The sequence below is a fragment of the Mesoplodon bidens genome (assembly GCF_964165515.1).
Source record: "Mesoplodon bidens genome assembly, chromosome: 18".
Classification (NCBI taxonomy): domain Eukaryota; kingdom Metazoa; phylum Chordata; class Mammalia; order Artiodactyla; family Ziphiidae; genus Mesoplodon; species Mesoplodon bidens.
In genome coordinates this window covers 34,602,091-34,620,289 of record NC_138175.1, presented here as the reverse complement: position 1 = coordinate 34,620,289, position 18,199 = coordinate 34,602,091, and the positions used below count along the sequence as shown (strand labels likewise).

At 40.6% G+C, this 18,199-nt stretch overlaps 1 protein-coding gene and 1 long non-coding RNA gene across 4 annotated transcripts in view; one reads left to right on the top strand and one right to left on the bottom strand.

The window, feature by feature from the left end:
• The window catches only part of BRD7 (bromodomain containing 7), a 38,598-nt gene extending 23,754 nt beyond the window's left edge, over positions 1 to 14,844 (bottom strand). For 2 of the 3 annotated variants that reach the window (XM_081217125.1, XM_081217126.1), the window contains exons 1-4: positions 14,539 to 14,843; positions 13,916 to 14,124; positions 1,343 to 1,472; positions 939 to 996 (exon numbers count right to left, since the gene is read on the bottom strand). In XM_081217125.1, coding sequence (XP_081073251.1) covers positions 939 to 996; positions 1,343 to 1,472; positions 13,916 to 14,124; positions 14,539 to 14,587 — 446 coding nt within the window. In that variant the 5' untranslated portion in view covers positions 14,588 to 14,843. Of the gene's footprint in view, positions 1 to 938; positions 997 to 1,342; positions 1,473 to 13,915; positions 14,125 to 14,538 lie in introns of all 3 variants that reach the window. The other variant, XM_081217127.1, reaches the window with a different exon arrangement.
• Positions 14,845 to 14,983: 139 nt separating this feature from the next.
• LOC308606200 lies at positions 14,984 to 17,956 on the top strand. The gene is made up of 2 exons (XR_014013785.1): positions 14,984 to 15,333; positions 17,260 to 17,956. It is a non-coding gene; the product is annotated as an uncharacterized lncRNA (long non-coding RNA).
• Positions 17,957 to 18,199: the final 243 nt, after the last annotated feature.

Sequence of the window (18,199 nt, the reverse complement as noted above, 5' to 3'; positions counted from 1 at the left end):
TAAAAGGTAGCCAAAATGCTTTATAGTCATACATTCTAATTGAGTTGGAATGCTTAATACTTACCTGTTCACTCCTTTGGGACAAGTAATGAATGATTTACTCAAGTGTAAAGACTTGAGATGTAAATATCTCAATTGTTCTGTAACACCAAAAAGGAAGAGAGGCCACTAATTTCTGATTTTCACTGCAAAGCTGAATAGGTGTTGAATACAGGTAGCACTAGAGGCTTTACCTTAAAAAATTATTTATGATATGTTCTGGGGTTGACATATAAGGCCAACATGGTAAGAAGAAAGCTGACTGTTAGAATGCATGCCCTATACCCATGAATCCTCTGCCAATAATGTAAATGTCTTTGAGCTGAGAATTCAAATTCTGAGTAAAGACGGGTATCAAAATAAATATTTTGATGAAGATCATGTTATTCTTTTCTAAGAACATTAGTGTTACCAAGATATTGTAATTTTTAGAACAAATTTCTGCATTTAAGAGAGGGTCACAAATCTTATTTATGGCATTTTGTCTCTTCTCCCAGACTTGGTAATTGTTGAATATTCACAGCAGTGATAAGCACTGCACAAACATACAGAAGGTGTGTTTATGTATTAGCAAATGGAAGTATCTATATTGTTTAATCCTGGTTTAAAGCTTTAACATGAGAAGTTACTTTAGATTAAGGAGAAATTTGCCATTGAGAGTATTAAGTAACACTCTTCAAGCTGCCATTTAAAATAAACCAAATGAGAACATCTAGAAGTCAGCCTCTTGGAGTACTTCTATTGCCAGGCAAAATATTTATCATCCACTTTAAAATCAAGTACATTTGGATACAGGCCATAAACTATGGCTTTAATAATAATAATAAAAAGACGTGGTTTTGATCCTGTATTTCCCATTTCAATTTCCATGTTATAAAAATGTTGGAAAAAACATTCACCTCTGCAGTTGTCTCATCAGTTGATTCAAAGCTTCTTGAAGCGGTGTCTGTTCTACTTCTAAAGAAGAAAGGAAAAGAGTGTTTTAAAAAGGAAGATTCTAGAGAGTATTGTTTAGCTTATTTTCTTTCTATATATGACTTATCTCATACCCATCATTAAATATCTCAGAGAAATTCCATTTATCTTTCAAATATGGTGAAGTATGAGAATATCAAGTTCAAAACTGAAGCTAATTTAAAGCTCTTAAGCAGTGATATAAATAAGAAAACTTAAAAAAAATTTTAATTTAATAGCTTTTAAACTTTAACTTAAAAGCTAAAAACCCAGTCACTTTCCCTGGCTACCATCTTTAAAATAATTTCAGCCTCCTCATTCAGGACAGTTAATTCAGATTTATTCCAACCTTCTTGTTTGGCTAAAGAGCTTGCAAGAGGCTTCTCAGGAGGCAAGTCTAATCCTACAGGGGCCTGACACTGGAGGTCTTTTTCTGCCTCGTTGTCCACACGGTCCCGATCTCGCTTCTTTTTATCTTCCTAAATGGAACAAAGGGAGATAATTTAGAAATACTCCAGAATCAATACCGCTAAAACAAATCATTTTAATTTCAGTGGAAAAAATGAAGACACCACTGAAAAGATTATTAATAATGAAATCTTAATGTATTTTACTGCCATCTACTGGAAAATGAGAGAATAATAATGTTCATAAAGGGGGAAAAAAAGTGCTTCTATATGGTAGAAATAACCAATTAGAAAAATAATACTATTCACAAAAGCAAGATAATATACCTAGGAGTAAATCTAATAGAAGATGACCAATACCTTTTAGGAAAAATTATGAAACATTACTGAAAGGCCACTGTGGAAGATCTGAAAAAAGGAGATATACCATGTTCATGAACTGAAAGATAGTCAATTTGCTTCAAAGTAATCTATAAATAAAATGTAATGCCTATCAAAATTGTAAGACAGGATTTTTCATGAAATTTGATAAGCCAATTGTATAATCTATCTTGAAGAGTGAATCATCAAGAATAGTCAGAACAGTTTTGAAAAAGGTCACAATAAAATGTCTTAGCAGATATTAAGTATTTGTATAAAGTGATAATTAAGACAATGTGGGTCTGGCACAGGCACAAATGGACCTATAGAATGTATCATAGAGCCCAGAAACAGACCCATGCACATAGAAAAGTCTTGATATATCACAGATTGGCATTATAAATCAATGACAAAAGGGTAGTGCTGGGACAACTGGTTATCTACATTTAAAAATAATATGAAATTAGATCCCCACCTCATACCACATGCAAAAGTATATTTCAGATAAATTAAAGACTTAATTTTAAAACTTGTGATAAAGTAAAAGAATCTTTATGACTCAAGAGGAGGGATTTTCTTATCTATAAAGCTAAAAGACTAGCCTATTGACTGAGAAACACAAATAACTCAAAGTATTAGCAAAGGGCTTCCCTGGTGGCGCAGTGGTTGAGAGTCTGCCTGCCGATGCAGGGGACACGGGTTCGTGCCCCGGTCTGGGAAGATCCCACATGCCGCGGAGCGGCTAGGCCCGTGAGCCATGGCCGCTGAGCCTGCGCGTCCGGAGCCTGTGCTCCACAACGGAAGAGGCCACAACAGTGAGAGGCCTGCGTACCGCAAAAAAAAAAAAAAAAAAAAAAGTATTAGCAAAGATTACATAAAGAGCACCTACAGATTCATGTAAAAAGGTAAATAACCCAATAGAAAATGGGTAAAGGGTATCATAAGTAATTCCCAGAAAAAAAAACTGGAAATGTTAAGAAACATGAAAACTAGCTTCAGGCTTCCTGGAACTCTGGGAATTATGAATTTAAAAACTGGAAGGCATTTCATATCTCTATGATTGGTAAAAATTAAAATGTCTAAAAATGTCAAGTTTTGATGAAAATGTGGAGAAATGGGGCTCTCATACCTTGCAGATGGGTGAGTAAATAGGTACAACCATTAGGAGAACAATAAACAAAATCTAATGAAGCTGAAGCTACCTTTATCCTACTTCTCAGCTATTCTACTCCTACTCCTGGGCATATACCCTAGAGAAACTTCCTTTCACAAGTGTACATGTAGACATGTGCAAGTTTATTACAGGACTCTGTGAAATAGTAAAAAGTTAGGAACAACCTACTAAAAGGAAAATGGATTAATAAATTATGGCATATTTACATAGCAGGTAAAATTAATAGTCTAAAGTTACACTGTATCAGCATGTATTATATTCAGAAACATAATTTCTGGAAGAAAAAGTTGAGAATTATTACAAGATCAGTTATGCAAGTTTTGAAAATATATTAGTGTATTTTACAAACGTATGCAGAAGGAGTAAAATTATAAAAACAAGTTTTCATGTGATGCACACCAAATTCATGGTCCTCTGTAGGGAATGAGGAAGAGGAATGGATTCTGGGAGGGTACACAGAAAGCTTCATCTGTGTCTGTACTCTAATTTCTTAAAAAAACCAAAACCCAAAAATACGAGCAAAAGGCAAAATGTTATGATTTGTTAAAGCTGAATGGTTGGTATCCAGGTGGTAGTTGCTTTTTGTTTTTTTAATTCTCTGTTCTTTGAATTTTAAAAATTAAATTTTATAGTAAAATTGTCCAAAGATGTCTATTTTATGCTCAAGATTCTCAATAGGATCTTAATTTTCTTGGCCCATGTCCAAATTTCTTGTTCTATTATCTAGAGCAGTGGTTCTCAAAGTGTGGTTCCCAGACCAGCAACATCAGCATCATCTGGGAAATTGCTAGAAATGCAAACTCTGAGGTCTCATTATGGTTCTCAAGCTTCAGTGTGCATCAGAATCACCTGAAGGTCTTGTTAAAACACCAGTGACTAGGCCCTGTCCCCAGAATTACCGATCCAGTAGGTCTAGAGTAGAGCCTGTGAATCTGCATTACTAACAAGTTTCTAGGCTATGTGAGTGTTGCCGGTGCAGTGATCACACTTTGAGTATCACTGATACAGAACTTCACATTCTATTCTCAGAGTCCAAAGCATCTAATACAGAATATATGACTGACTGAAGCTCCAGAGAACAATGTTATAAACTGTACTCATTGTGCACTTGATGTCAGTTTCCATTAAGTTGACTGCTGTCTTTTTTATGGCCTCATATTTTGGAGCAGCAATTTTTGACTCAGGAAAATTTTGTATCTTTTCCCCAGAAAAACTAGTATGAATCTTTTATAGGTTGGCAGGTTTAGAACAACAACTGTTCAATGGAAAAAAGACCCTCAGAGACAAGAACTCTTCCTATTAAACATAAATTGTGGATAGAGGACAGCCTGAAAGGCAGTAAGCACTCTCCTAGGTGGAAAGAACTAAGGCCATAGTACAAGAAGGCTGGAGTACGGGTTGGCAAACTTTTTTTTTGGTGAACGGCCAGGTAGCATAATTCATGCTTTGTGGTCCATAATGTCTGTCGCAACTACTAACTTTGCTGGTATAGCAAGAAAGTAGCCACAGACAATATGTAAATGAATGGGTGTGGCTATGTTCTAATAAAACTATTTACAGAATCAGGTGGTGTTGGCTCTAGTTTGCTGACACATGGTCTAGAGGCTCAAGTTCTTGCTCTACCTTCATCCTTAACACACTCTGACCTTCTTAGGCACTCATTTACTCTCACTAGGCCTCTTTATCACCTGCAAGATAGAGATTCAACTGTTGATTCTTATTTTAGAGTTTATGAGATGGTGAAATGACCATGAAACAGAAAAGCTGAAAAAGTACCAAAGGAAGGTATAATGTCTCTGAACTACCCCTATCTGGTAACTTTATCTAGTTAGACTGGTCTACAGTGACCACTTTACTATTTGGTATGGCAAAAGAATACTGCCTTCTGGGCCAGAGTCCAAAAGAAAAAAAGAATATAAAAAACATATACTTGGAAACTACCCAAAAGTGAAAGGAGATATTGTAACATGTTATTGCCAGACTAGAAATTAAGAGATCTAGCTTCTAATTTACCAGAATGTAAACCTGAACAAGTTATTCCACTGTTTTAGTCTCAGTTTCACCTGTAAAACAAGAGGCTTTGATCTCTATAGTTCTCTCTCCACCTAACATTCTGATTCCTACCTTCCAATTTTTTTTTTATGATTCCAAAATACTATAGAACCCTACTGTTAACATCACTTACTAAAAGTAATAGATACGTAAAACCGGAAGTTAACACAGTTCTGGTTAAGAGCGGTTTATTTTTCTAATTACATAGAGAAAACTGAACAAAAATACTAAAGCCATTTAACTTCAGGTAGGAGGGTTTATAATTTCAGTTTATAAAATGGGTTCAAATTCCGGCTTTGCCACTTATTAGCTATGAGATCATGGATCAACTACATAATTTTTGTGGGGGGACTAATTTCCTCATCCCTAAAATAGACACAACAATACCTACCTCAGAAGAGTGTTTTGAGGATTAAATAAGATAGTGTATGTGAATGTTCAGCACAGTGCCTACCTAGCACATGGTGAATACTCATTCATTCATGCATTCAATAAATAAATGAGGTTCCGCTGTGTGGATATTTACTGGTGGATAAACAAACACAGCCCCGCCCTTAGGAAGCCAACAGTGTAAAAAGCCACAGACATCAAACAACTTAGTAAAAGAAACCCAAACAGATTTCAAGGAGAGAATAACTGTTGGGTGAATCTAATTTAGACTGGAGAAGTATGGGAAGGCTTCTATGAAGAAGTAACATCTGAAGGAGAGAAAATTTAGCCAGGTTGGGGGTGGGAACAGAATTCCAGGGAGAGTAAATATCCTGTGTGTATGAAGGTCTGAGGCAGGAGAGAAAACCAGTGGCTATTTCCTTAACTACAAACACATTGCATTTATGTCAGACTAGATTCTAATTTATCCATGACTCAATGGCTAGTTATTTTATTAATTAATTCATAACACCTCTGAAGTAAACCTTTGCTCATATTATTAATATTATAACACTCATTGCATGTCATAGACACATTTGCCTCTTTCTGGAGTTCTTGGTGGGCAGAGGCCCAAGTCTTATTCAGCTCTGTACCCCCAAGCTCAATAATGCCTAATACATAATATTTGTAGAATTAATTAATCACAAGAGACAGCGTGAAATGGTAACGTGAAAGCATGAGAAGTAACAGCTGAAGTTCTAGGTACTATCCTTCAGATTGGTTACTTTTGTAGGAGAGATATATATACATAGATATCTATGTCTATATGCAAATAATGCTTCCAGTGTACAAAACAATTTCAGAACTTTGCTTTGTTTTAACAGCTGATTTTAGAATTCAACTGAAAAAATCAGCTTTATTACTTTGAAGCTACACCTCATCTTTGGCCCTCGGTTGAGAACTGCATCTGCCACATAATTTATCTCTTACCTCTATGATGCTTTCCCCTACTTCCCCAAGGCATAATGAGAAACACTTTCCTCTGGACTCCCAGAACACTTTATTCATACCTCTATTAGAATTTACCAGGCCATAAAGTTTATTTATCTTTTTGGGTCTGATTTCCCAGCCTAACTTGGAGCTCCTGCAGAGTAGGAACTATATTTTATTTATAATTTGAGTCCAGTGCATCACAGGTTTCTGGTAGATATTTGTTGAATAAACAAACAAATAAATAAGCCTTCTATCAGAGGACCAACACTACTCTTATGCCCTTAGTCAGAGTCCTTTCTTCTCTGGGAAGACCTTCTGTGATTAAGAGGACCACCTCAGGGGGCTTCCCTGGTGGTGCAGTGGTTCAGAATCCGCCCGTCAAGGCAGAGGACACGGGTTCGAGCCCTGGTCCAGGAAGATCCCACATGCCACGGAGCAACTAAGCCCGTGCGCCACAGCTACTGAGCCTACGCTCTAGAGCCTGTAAACCACAACTACTGAAGCCCGTGAGCCTAGAGCTGTGCCAGCAACAAGAGAAGCCACTGCAATGAGAAGCCTGCGCACCACAACGAAGAGTAGCCCCTGCTTGCTGCAACTAGAGAAAGCCCGCGGGTAGCAACGAAGACCCAATGCAGCCAAAAAAATAAATAAATAAATTTATTTAAAAAAAAGAAAGAAAGAAAGAGGACCACCTCAGGAGGGAACAGCAGAATGGGAAAAAGCGGGGAGGATTTTCTGCCAGCCCAAATAAGCCATAGCAGCCCTGAGACCTTGGGTGTGGCAGATTCATACGAAAGAAGTCAATGCATTGTGCTTTGAGAGAATACACACTTTGCTCTACAATTACAGTCATTCATTTCTCCTCTCTAGTTATAAGCTACTTTACAGTTAACTCAGCAACAAAATGAGATACTAATAGTACCTACCCCATAAAGCTATTAAGTATTAAAATAGTAAATATAAAGAAGTCAGAACAATGCCTAGCATATAGTAAACACTCAAATGTTAGTTTTTATGAGTATGTATGCCCCTTGGGACCTAGTACAGTGTTTAATAAAAATGGGCATTTATTGTATATGAATAAGTTTTAAATTTTCATTAAAAGTCTTACTTACATTGGGACTTCTCTGGTGTCCAGTGGTTAAGACACCACACTTCCACTGTAGGGGACGCGGGCTCTATCCCTGGTCGGGGAACTAAGATCCCACATTCCACATGCCGCCCGGCGCGGCCGAAAAAAGTAAATAAATAAAAAATTTAAAAGTTTTACTTAATTTGAAAAGATATATGCACTCCTATGTTCAGTGCAGCATTATTTATAATAGCCAAGATATGGAAACAATCTGAGTGCCTATCAATGGATGGATGGAAAAGATGCATATATACGCACACACGTGTGTGTGCGTATATATACATATGTATACATACACGACGAAATATTACTCAGCCATAAAAAAAGACCAAATCTTGCCATTCGCAACAACATGGACGGACCTTGAGGATATTATGCTAAGTGAAACAAGTCAGACGGAGAAAGACAAATATTGTTACGATGCCACCCATATGTGGAATATAAAAAACAAACAAGAAAACAAAATAAATGAACAAATCAAACAAAAAAACCCTGAACACATAGATACAAAGCACAGAGTAGTGGTTACCACAGGGGAAGCAGGGGGAGGGTGAAATGGGTAAAAGGAATCAACTGTATGGTGATGGATGGAAACTAATTTTTGGTGGTGGGCGTGCTGTACTGTATACAAAAGTAGAAATATAATGCTGTACACATGAAACTGATATAATGTTATAAACTAATGTTACATCAATAAAAAATAAAACAAAATTTTACTTAACTCTAGCATTGTGAATAATATCCTATATATTTAATGCTCATGATTTTAAAAAAATTAAAGAAAAACACCTGTCATTTTATTCTGATAACATCCCTAGTAACGGGACTAGCCTAACTTCTTTGAGCATCTAAACCTGAAGCTGACTCGCAAAGTTGTTAAGACAGAATTCGGGTTAGGATTATGCTTTTCTGAAGAACAGCTTTGAGTTTCAATGAAAGAATTTAGACCTCTCATCTGAGCTATTTCAATGAAAAGCCTTCTAAGTAGGTTTCCTTACACCCAGTCTCTACTCTCTTCAATATCTGCTAGATACTGTTAACAGATTACTGTTACTAAGGCTCAACTTTTTATCATTCTTCCACTCAGAAAGTTTTTGACTCTCTACTGCTTACATATCCAAGTTCAAACTCCCTACTCTGACATCTCAACTGCCTCTCAGATCTTATCCCATACTCCTCTTCACGTATTCTGTGCTTCAAAAAGAGAACTACTTTATGTCCCTTGTACACACCCTCACATCTGCCCACTTTCATGCTATTGTTCTTAGTTCTCCACACGGTGTGCAAGCTTCCTTACTTCTGCAGTAATGTACCATTCTGTTCAGGGATCAGCTTCTCAAGTCAGCATATAAATGAAAAGTGGGTTGTCAGGTTACTTTTGAAAATATCTGAAGTAGCCCATAAAGTATAATACTCATGGCTTTATACATATGATCCTTTATGTTTAATAGTACGATATGAAAAGAATATTTCTACTATACTACAGTAATAGCTCAGAATATAGAGTTGACCCCATGTTGACTATAGTGTTAACATCACTGCACTCTGATTTCTAAAGACTAGAGTTACGCCAGCAGGCAAATTCTTTGCCAACTGCTTGGCATTCAAATGTTTAAGGAAAAAAAAAAGCCAACACACTTCGGTGTTGTGCAGATTATGGTCTGATTAAAACTAAAGCATGGGGACTTCCCCGGCAGTCCAGTGGTTAAGACATCGCCTTCCAATGCAGGGCGTACGGGTTCGATCCCTGGTCAGGGAGCTAAGATCCCACATGCCTCGTGGCCAAAAATCCAAAACATAAAACAGAAGCAATATTGTAAAAAATTCAATAAAGACGTTAAAAAATGGTCCACATCAAAAAAAATCTTAAAAAAACAAAAAACACCCCACCCCCCGCCAAAAAAAAAAAAAAAAAACACTAACGCATGGTGTGCTCTTAATGCTGTGGTTGGTATTAAATACCACTGCTCTACAGGGAGAAACAATACTGATCCTATCTGTTGGGGCATTTTAAACTAGTATAATCAGAGCCTTCCTACTCAAAAGAAGAATATTACTTAACTTTATATGACATCTTTGAGAAATTACAGGGTTTTGTGTTGTAAACATCTGTGCTTCCCCCAAACTTTATCTTCTCCTTATTTTCCTAAGTAAAAGATTCCTGATTTTTATTAGGATATAATGCCCCCAACCCCTTCCCTAAACTAAAAGACATTTCCCAGCCTCCCTAGCAACAAGGGTGGCTAAGTGATTAAGTTCTGGCTAATGAAATGTAAGCAGAAGTTATGAACGCCTTTTAGAAAAACACTTTAAAAGGGAAAGGGCATGTTTTATCTTCTTCTTGTGCCCTTCCCCCTTCCCGCTACATGAACTGACAGAAGAGTCACCAGTCCCTCAGAACCACACATACTCTAGCCCCTTTCAGGCCCACAGGTGTCACATGGCTGACCTTCCCCAAGAAAAGACCAGAAGCAACTGCTGTTCCTAAAACTCCCTGGAGATCCAGAGTACAGCTCAGAGAAAAGTGTCCTTCTGAAGTCTCCCTAGCAAAGGAACCCCTCTTCCCCCTCCCCAGTCCAGCCTGGAAAAAAGGGATAACCCAAACAGGCTCTACGGAACCAGTGACACCCCAGAAGTATCCCACAGTCCCTAGCCCTGAGTCCTGGGGAAGTGGGACCTTGGGCAAATTCACTTCAATTCTGAGTTTCCACTTTACCTTCTGTACAATGGAAATCATTAACCTCCCTGCCCTACTTTGGGTGTTATTTCCAAATGAAACTGTGGATGTGAAAACATGTTAATTTGCAATGAAATAAAAATATATAGGTGGCTAATGATACTTAGAGCCACTGTCAAGAAAGGGCAGAGGGGGAGACTTCCAGGAACCTATCCTGAAGATATCCTTACAAAAGTATACAAAGCGATGTGAACAATGAGGTTCAATGCAGCATTATCTGTAACATTCAAAAGTTATATAAAATAAAATATGGTACAGCAATATAACCAAATACAATGTAGTTAATAAAAAGATGAGATAATTGATAAAACAAGAAATGAGGAGTACGAGTATATCAGCTGGCATAATGGTAGTAACTGCCAGAACTAAAACCAGGAGTGGTTAAAAGGGGTTACCTCAACTTCCAGTTAAACGAGATGATGGCGGGAAAAAAGAGTACAGAAGAGACAACAGTGGGTGAAAGATATCTACACACTTGGGAGATGAAAGGCAAGTGGACGAGTCTGCAGATCAGAGAAAGCAAGATACCTCCTGCATGCAAGGAGGGAGACACCTCTGAGAAAAGTTCTAACCCCAGAAACCTGGAAAAGCACAAAACTTTGGCGGCTCCCAATCAAAATGATCAGGTCTCTGTTTCGTGATGCCCACAGTGAAGTCCATCAGCTGACAAAATTTGTCGAGGCAAAAAGCATATAATCAGCCTTTTTGTGCTTCACATTTAAATACAAATAGATTACAAACGCTCGATAGATAACTAAATGATGCTTTTAACACAAAAGGAAGAGACCAAATAAAATGAAGAACTTGAGGAGAAATAAGAGACAGTGCAAGGAGCAAAAAAAAAAAAAAAATTAAAAGAAAAATATCAAAAAAACTCATCAATTAATATTTCAGAGAAATAAAAGATCCTGCATGTAAAAACAAGAACAGGATGTTATTAAAACAAGAACAGTTAGAAAACATGAAAAAGTTCTTGGAAGTTCAAAATACAAGGTCTGAAATAAAATTCAAGAGCAGAGCCAGAAGACAAAGTTTAGGAACACTCTGTGAAGGAAGAACACAAATAACAAAGAGGAAAAAGAGGAGAAAAAAACATAAGAAAATTAGAGAATCAGTCCAGAAGTCCAACATCTAAATGGCAGGGGTTCTAGAAAGAGAGAAGAGAGAGAACGGAGGGAAGGAAACTTATCACAGAAATACTTCAAGCAAACATCTCAGACCTGAAGGCAAGAATATCCATTGTGCAACAGACCACTGAAGATAAAGGGGAAGATTCTAAACATTTTGAGACAGCACATACTGGTCATGTACAAAGGACTAAGAATCAGAAGGCAACAGACTTCTCAATAACAAATCTAGAAGTCAGAAAACAACACGCAATGCTTTCAAAATTCTGGGAGAAAGTAATTTCCAGTTTGGAGTTCCATGCTGAGTCAAACCATCAATCTACATGAGGAGAGTATATGGGAGTAGAATAAAGATGTTCAAACATGTAAGAAACTTACAAAAATCTACCTCCTATGAATGCTTTCTTAGGAAGTTCGTAGAGTTAAGACTCCAGCAGAACAAAGGAGTAAATCAAGAAGAAGTCACGGGATCCAGAAAGAATGCAAAGGAGGCCTAGAGAACAACTAGTCCAGATGAGAGCAGGAGGGGACAGAGGGCTGCAGGACGGATGTCCCCAAAAAGGGGGATGTGTCTGACCACGTGAAGAACAGAAATCAGATGGGCTTTACAAACCTGTTAGAAGTTTGGGAAGAATCAGTACATGATAACTAAACAAATGAAAGCAATTAATTAACTGGTTAGGATCAGATCTGTATTTGTATATTCCACGTGTCTCCAGTGAACAATAATGAGAAATAAACACTGAATACTGAGCTGTATCTACACTGGGAGAATGCAGGAAGGGAAACTGGGGGCATGGAGCAATATAAGGATGCTAATTTAAATTCTCATCTTCTGCAACATGATGTCAGTCAAAGATGTACACATAAATCAGTAAACAGCAATATAAACCTACATTTAGAAATAGAGATAAACATCCAAAGAAAAAAAGTTTGGGAAGTAAAACTCCAGGATGGAGCAGGACACCGCTTTTATGTTAAAAGCCTTGTAGTACCCTTGACATTTTTTTTTAATATAATTTTTTTTCAATTGGAGTATAACTGCTTTACAATGCTGTGTTAGTTTCTGCTGTACAACAAAGTGACTCAGCTATATGTATACATATATCCCCTCCCTCTTGGTCCTCCCTCCCCCTCTCCCCCCATCTAGGTCATCACAGAGCACCGAAGTGAGCTCCCTGTGCTATACCGCAGGTTCCCACTAGCTATCTATTTCACACGTGGTAGTGTATTTATGTCAAACCTACTCATGAATTACCTTACTCCTAATAGTAAATAATTTAAAAAAAATGAAAACAAAACTGGTTACCTCTGAAGAGGAAGACTAAATGAGGTACCTGAGTGAGCAAAACATTTTTCCCTCCCATTTTGTTCACTTCTGTATTACTTGAATTTCTTTAAAAAAAGAAAAAATCATAGGCATATATGGCTTTTATAGTTTAGGGAAAAAAAACATTAGACAGTTCTATATATTGTCACAATCTAGACAAAGGCAATAAACACTGGGGCAGAGAGGCATATAATTAAGAAATTCCAAAAAGAGAATCTCTAAGATTTAGTGACTTACCCATGTGTTTAATCACATGGACTAGAACATTTCTCTTGTATATATAAATACAGAAAAATTATAAAACTAAACCTACAGAAATCTAGCTTCAAGATCCAGTAACTGATTCAACAAGTCACTTCGTGACAGGTTAAATTTGGGAAGTGCAGAAGAAATCTAGGACAATTCCAGGTATGTATGTGATCATCCTTGGAAGGAAAGTGAATTATTATTACTATTTAAATAAAGATGGCAGCTACTTTCTTTTTTACTTTCTATTAGCTGCAAGTGGTTAAGAAAATGCTTATTTTTATCACTGGTGTCATATCCCTTAAAGGTCTCTGATCAAATTATCTCATCAATAGACTCAAACTTTGTTCTAAAATATGAAAGTTGTTCATTATGTATTTGGCATTGTACTATTTATTTCAGAACAAAACATGAATCCCAATAGATCCCATTTACTTTTTTTTTTTTTTGCGGTACGCGAGCCTCTCACTGCTGTGGCCTCTCCCGTTGCGGAGCACAGGCTCCGGACGCGCAGGCCCAGCGGCCATGGCTCACGGGCCCAGCCGCTCCGCGGCACGTGGGATCTTCCCGGACCGGGGCACGAGCCAGTGTCCCCTGCATCGGCAGGCGGACTCTCAACCACTGTGCCACCAGGGAAGCCCCCCATTTACATTTGAAATGACTATTTTTCACAAACCTTGAACACTGAGGCTTTCTTGAGCATGACTTTTACCTTTCCTAGATGGTACGAAGCAGCTCCTGAAAATCAGGACCTAGCTGCTCAGTCACCCGATGTGTGAGTACAACTAAGAGTATAACTAAAGAAAGAGTTGTTGAAACTCACAGATGATTCATGTTTCTATTCTGCCCTGCTCCTGCTCAAGGCAAGTCCGATTTTACAAGCGTTTCAGCATCTCACTAGACACAAAGAAAATAAAGCAAGGTTGACAGCAGGAGGCGGCAACCCTCAGAAACTGGTACCACCTGCAAAGCTGAAGCAAAGCAACGACCTTTACCTTTATTCGTCTCCGTTTTCTCCCCTTTTCCTCCCCTGGAACCTGCTTCTCTCCTTTCTTTCTCTTTTTCCGCTTTCGGTCCTTGTGTTTGTCATGATCGTTTTTGTCTTCTAAGAGGCTGGAGTCGTGCCCGGAGCTGCCCGTGGAGAGCTCGGTGACTTCGTTCCCTCCCACTTTGAGGACCAGCTTCAAGGGTTTCTCTACATACTCTTAAATGAAAGGAAAGGGCTTCAATTAAAGGAGGCCCTCGCGGGGCAGTATCCACAACGAAGAGTGACCGCTGGACGGGAGAGAAGGAGGCGCACAGGCCGAGGCGGTCCTGGGCACGCAGTGGGCGCCCCACGAAGCACCTGTTGAATGACGGGCCGCCTCATACCTCTCAACAAGAGGCCCGCTCGGGCCGGGGGTCCCGGGCTCGAATGCCGCCCTCGCCTGGGGTCTGCGCGCCTCAGACGGGCCCGCGCGCCCTTCGCGGGTCCGGTCCTGCCTGCGGGAGGTGTGGCCCCCGGCCCGCCTCGGACGCTCGAGGGTAGTCTCAAAGGCACGAAAACCCCACTAAGCCGCCGCGGGCTCGCCACCCTCCACCGCGGGCTCGCCGCCCCCCACCGCGGCCCACTCCTTACCCTCGTAGAGGTGTTTGTCCGACTTGTGCTTCTTGTGCTTCTTGCCCATGTCCGACCGGGCCCCGGTGCCCGCCCCCCGCGCCAGGCCCAGGCCGTGCGGCGCCGCTTCCGGTCCGGGCCAGGCGAGCGGAGGGCGGGAGCGGGGCCCACGAGACCCCGCGCCTCGAGGCAGGGGTACGGCGTGCGCCGAAAGGCGCAAGGCCTCTCACGAAGAGACCCAGCAGCGCCCGAGCGCGCGAGACCCAGCCAGAGCCCGAGAGCGGCTGCGGGTCGGCGAGCGGCCGGCGGAGGCGGGAGAGAGGGCCTGCCGCGCGCGCAGAGAGCGGCCGGCTGCGCGTGGCGGCCCCTGGCGGCTGGAGGTGGCCCTGCAGCCTGCGGCCCGGGGGCGGAGTCCGGCCCGGGGGCGGGGCCAGGGAGGGATCCACCATTCTGAAACTCTTTTTTTCTCCGTCCCTCTACCTTCCTTCCTCTTCATCTCTCTCTCTTCCTTCCCTCCCTTGATGCCTTCCCTCCCTCCCTCCTCCTCGCCCCCTCCTTCCTTTCTTCCTTTTTCTTTTCATCACCCTTCCTCCTTTCCTGAATCCTCCCTTTTATCCCACTTTCCCTAGCTTCTATCTTCCCTTTAACAGTATTTGTTGAACCCTGTGCTGGATGCCAGATCCAGCAAATCCAGCACCTTGGTAACTGAAGGATTGTAACTTAAAAAACAACAACAACAGAAAACTGATGATATGTAAAGGCCTCCAAGACCTTAATTAAAACAACATCAACCAAGTATGGAGCAGAGTGTATTTGGTAAGATGCATTTATGGAAATAAATGTTGTCATCTGGATTAAAAGGCTGTGATGGATACACAAGAACTGTTAACAGTGGTTATCTCAGGTGAATAGGACTGGAGGTGGAGTGGATTGGTTTAGTTTTATGCTTCTCTGTATGGTTTGAAAAATTTCTTATGTGCATGTTTAATTTTTTTGAAAAAACAAGAAAGAAACTTTAGAAATTAGATTGAAAAAATGATGAAAATATATCTGGATCCACACCAAGTGGGGTCCAGACTAACACTATTGCTCTGTAGATGGATGTCCACTCCTCAATCCTGTTTTAAGCCCTTCTTCTCATTCACTTTTATCCTTAGATGCTGAGCCTTACTGGTGAGATGAATTATTCACATTTTTGCTCACTGGCATTTACCTAAATAAAATGTTAAGGTGTGTTTAAGATAGCACATCCAGGGATTATGGCTGCAGGGAAACAAAATGATGTTGATATTTTTCTACATGACAACCTTGTAAGGTAGGAAGGGCAGAAATATTCTTATTCCCATTTTACAGATGAGGAAATGGATACCCAGAAAAATTAAGTAAGTTGCCAGTTAGTAGTAGAGCCAGGCTTCAAATCCAGGTTTTCTGAATGTGAAGCATGAGCTTGTGAACTTGATGAAGGAGGTCTTGATTGTCTCTACCTTTGGAGTTACAATGCCCTGTTTGTTTTCAGATAAACCTATAATCACAGCTTGCTCTCAAGAAAAGAGCTGACATTAGTCATTTATACTTGAGTAAGAGTTTGGACCTCTGGATTACTTCTCCCAGGAAGATCTGTAGCTTTAACTTGAACTGCAGTGGTGAAATGGTAGACTTGTAATTCAGAGCCCTATGGTTGGATAATGACAGAAATCCAGTTTGAATTATTTCAAGTAAATAAAAAGATGTATTGGGTCACACGTCCAGGAAGGACAGGAGCAAAGGTCGCCTGAAGAAAGATGGGAACCAGGGATTTGATGCTGTGACATCTCTCTCTCTTTCTTTGTCTCATCCCTTGGGCTCCATTTTTTGGGGCTCCATTTTTTTTTCCCCTACATGACTGAAAACACTGTTACCAGCAGCTGTATCCTGACCAATTGGGAAACGGGTCTCTTTCTTTCCTATCAGCTTCACCCAGGAAAAAATTTCAGGGGAGGGCTCTGACTGGCTTGGCTTGGGTCACATGTTTTATAGGCAAGGGAATGGGAGATTGATCCAGCTTGGGTACCAAGTGATCCAGCTTGGATACCAAGTCCACCCCTATGGCCAAGAGGAGTTAGAGTCTATGACTGGCAGTCCCCACCAGACCCCAGTGATTAGTCAGTGAAGATGAGGTTCCTTTAGAGGAAGGGAGCTGCTTTTTCACAAAGGCTAAGAGTTTGTGTCTGTTAGCTCCCTGTAACAAGCCTCACTGGCATCTGTGAGGTGGATGTCAGAGCGGAGCAAGAGAGGTGTTGGCAAAGGGAACCTCTGTTGCTCTGAAATCAAGTCACCAAAGCCCCCTAAGTATAGAGCAAAGCTTGGTTTCAGCTTTTCAACTTCTGGCTATAAGTGTTTTTGCTTTAAGGAGAACTGCTATGCCAGCTCCCCCATGGGTCTGGCCTCCACTGTGGAGTGAGTCTGGCCTCACTCCAGACTGAACCTGTGAGTTTTCCTGCCTTCTCCTCATCACCCAGTATGCTCCCCCAGGGCAGGATTTGGTCTGGGGAGCACAGGACCTTTGTGTCCATAGCACCCAGCACAGTGACCACTACTCTGCAAAGGCCTCAGAACTAGCTCACTCTGTGTGTGTGTGTGTGTGTGTGTGTGTGTGTGTGTGTGTGTGTGTGTCTTCCCTCTGAGCACCCTGTGATGGAGGGAAAGGGTCCAGTTAGCTCATTTACATTAGGGAGTTAGTAATTTCCCTCCTTTCCTCAACAGAGATCTTACCTAGTTCCCAAAGTATTCACAGCAGTGAAAAGTGAGTAAGAACCTGAAGCAGAGAACACTTCACAGAAAAAAGGTTCCTGGGAGATAGAAACCTCAACTCATCTACTTTTTTATTCCCAGCCCCAGGATACTGCCTGGCACCTAAGAGGCACCAGAAAATTCTAGTTGAAATGAACATTTTAGAGGCAGGCAGAGTCTAAAATGACCCTTAAAGATTCCTGCCTTCTGGTGTCACTTCCTCCAATTGACCGTGGACTGGCCTAGAGACTTACTTCTGACCACAGAATATGGCAAAAGTGATGAGATGTCACTTCTGTGATTTGGTTCCAGAAGATTGTGACTTTCATCTTGTTAGCCAACTCTATTGTCTTCTTGGCTTGCCTGCTTCAGTGAAGCAAGCTGCCATTTTGGATAGGCTCACGTGCAAGGAATGGAGGGCAGCCTCTAACCAACACCCCGCAAGAGCTGAGGCTGTCAGTCCAGCAGCCCTTGAGCCATTGGTCCTGCCAACAACCACCTGAGCTTCAAAGTGAATCCTTCCTCAGTGGAGCATTCAGATGAGACCTCAGCCCTGGCTCACACCTTGATTACAGACTTGGAGAGACCCCAAAGCAGAAGACCCAGGGAAACTATGCTCAGACTCATGACCCACAGGAAATGTAAGATAATAAATGTATGTTTACTTAAACCACCAAGTCTTAGTGTAATTTGTTATATAGTATTTGTATAAAAAGTTTATACAAATAAGCTTTCTGAGCCTATTACATATGTCAATAAGAAGGACTGAAATGACAGAAACTGAGCAATTGCCTGTGCAGGGGACTTGGCTGGAGTGTTGCCCATGCTGCCATCCCCTTTTATCCTCTTCTAGGTGGGTGAGAAAAGCACTCTTATCCCTGTCCCACAGGTGAGGAAACTGAGGCCTGGAGAA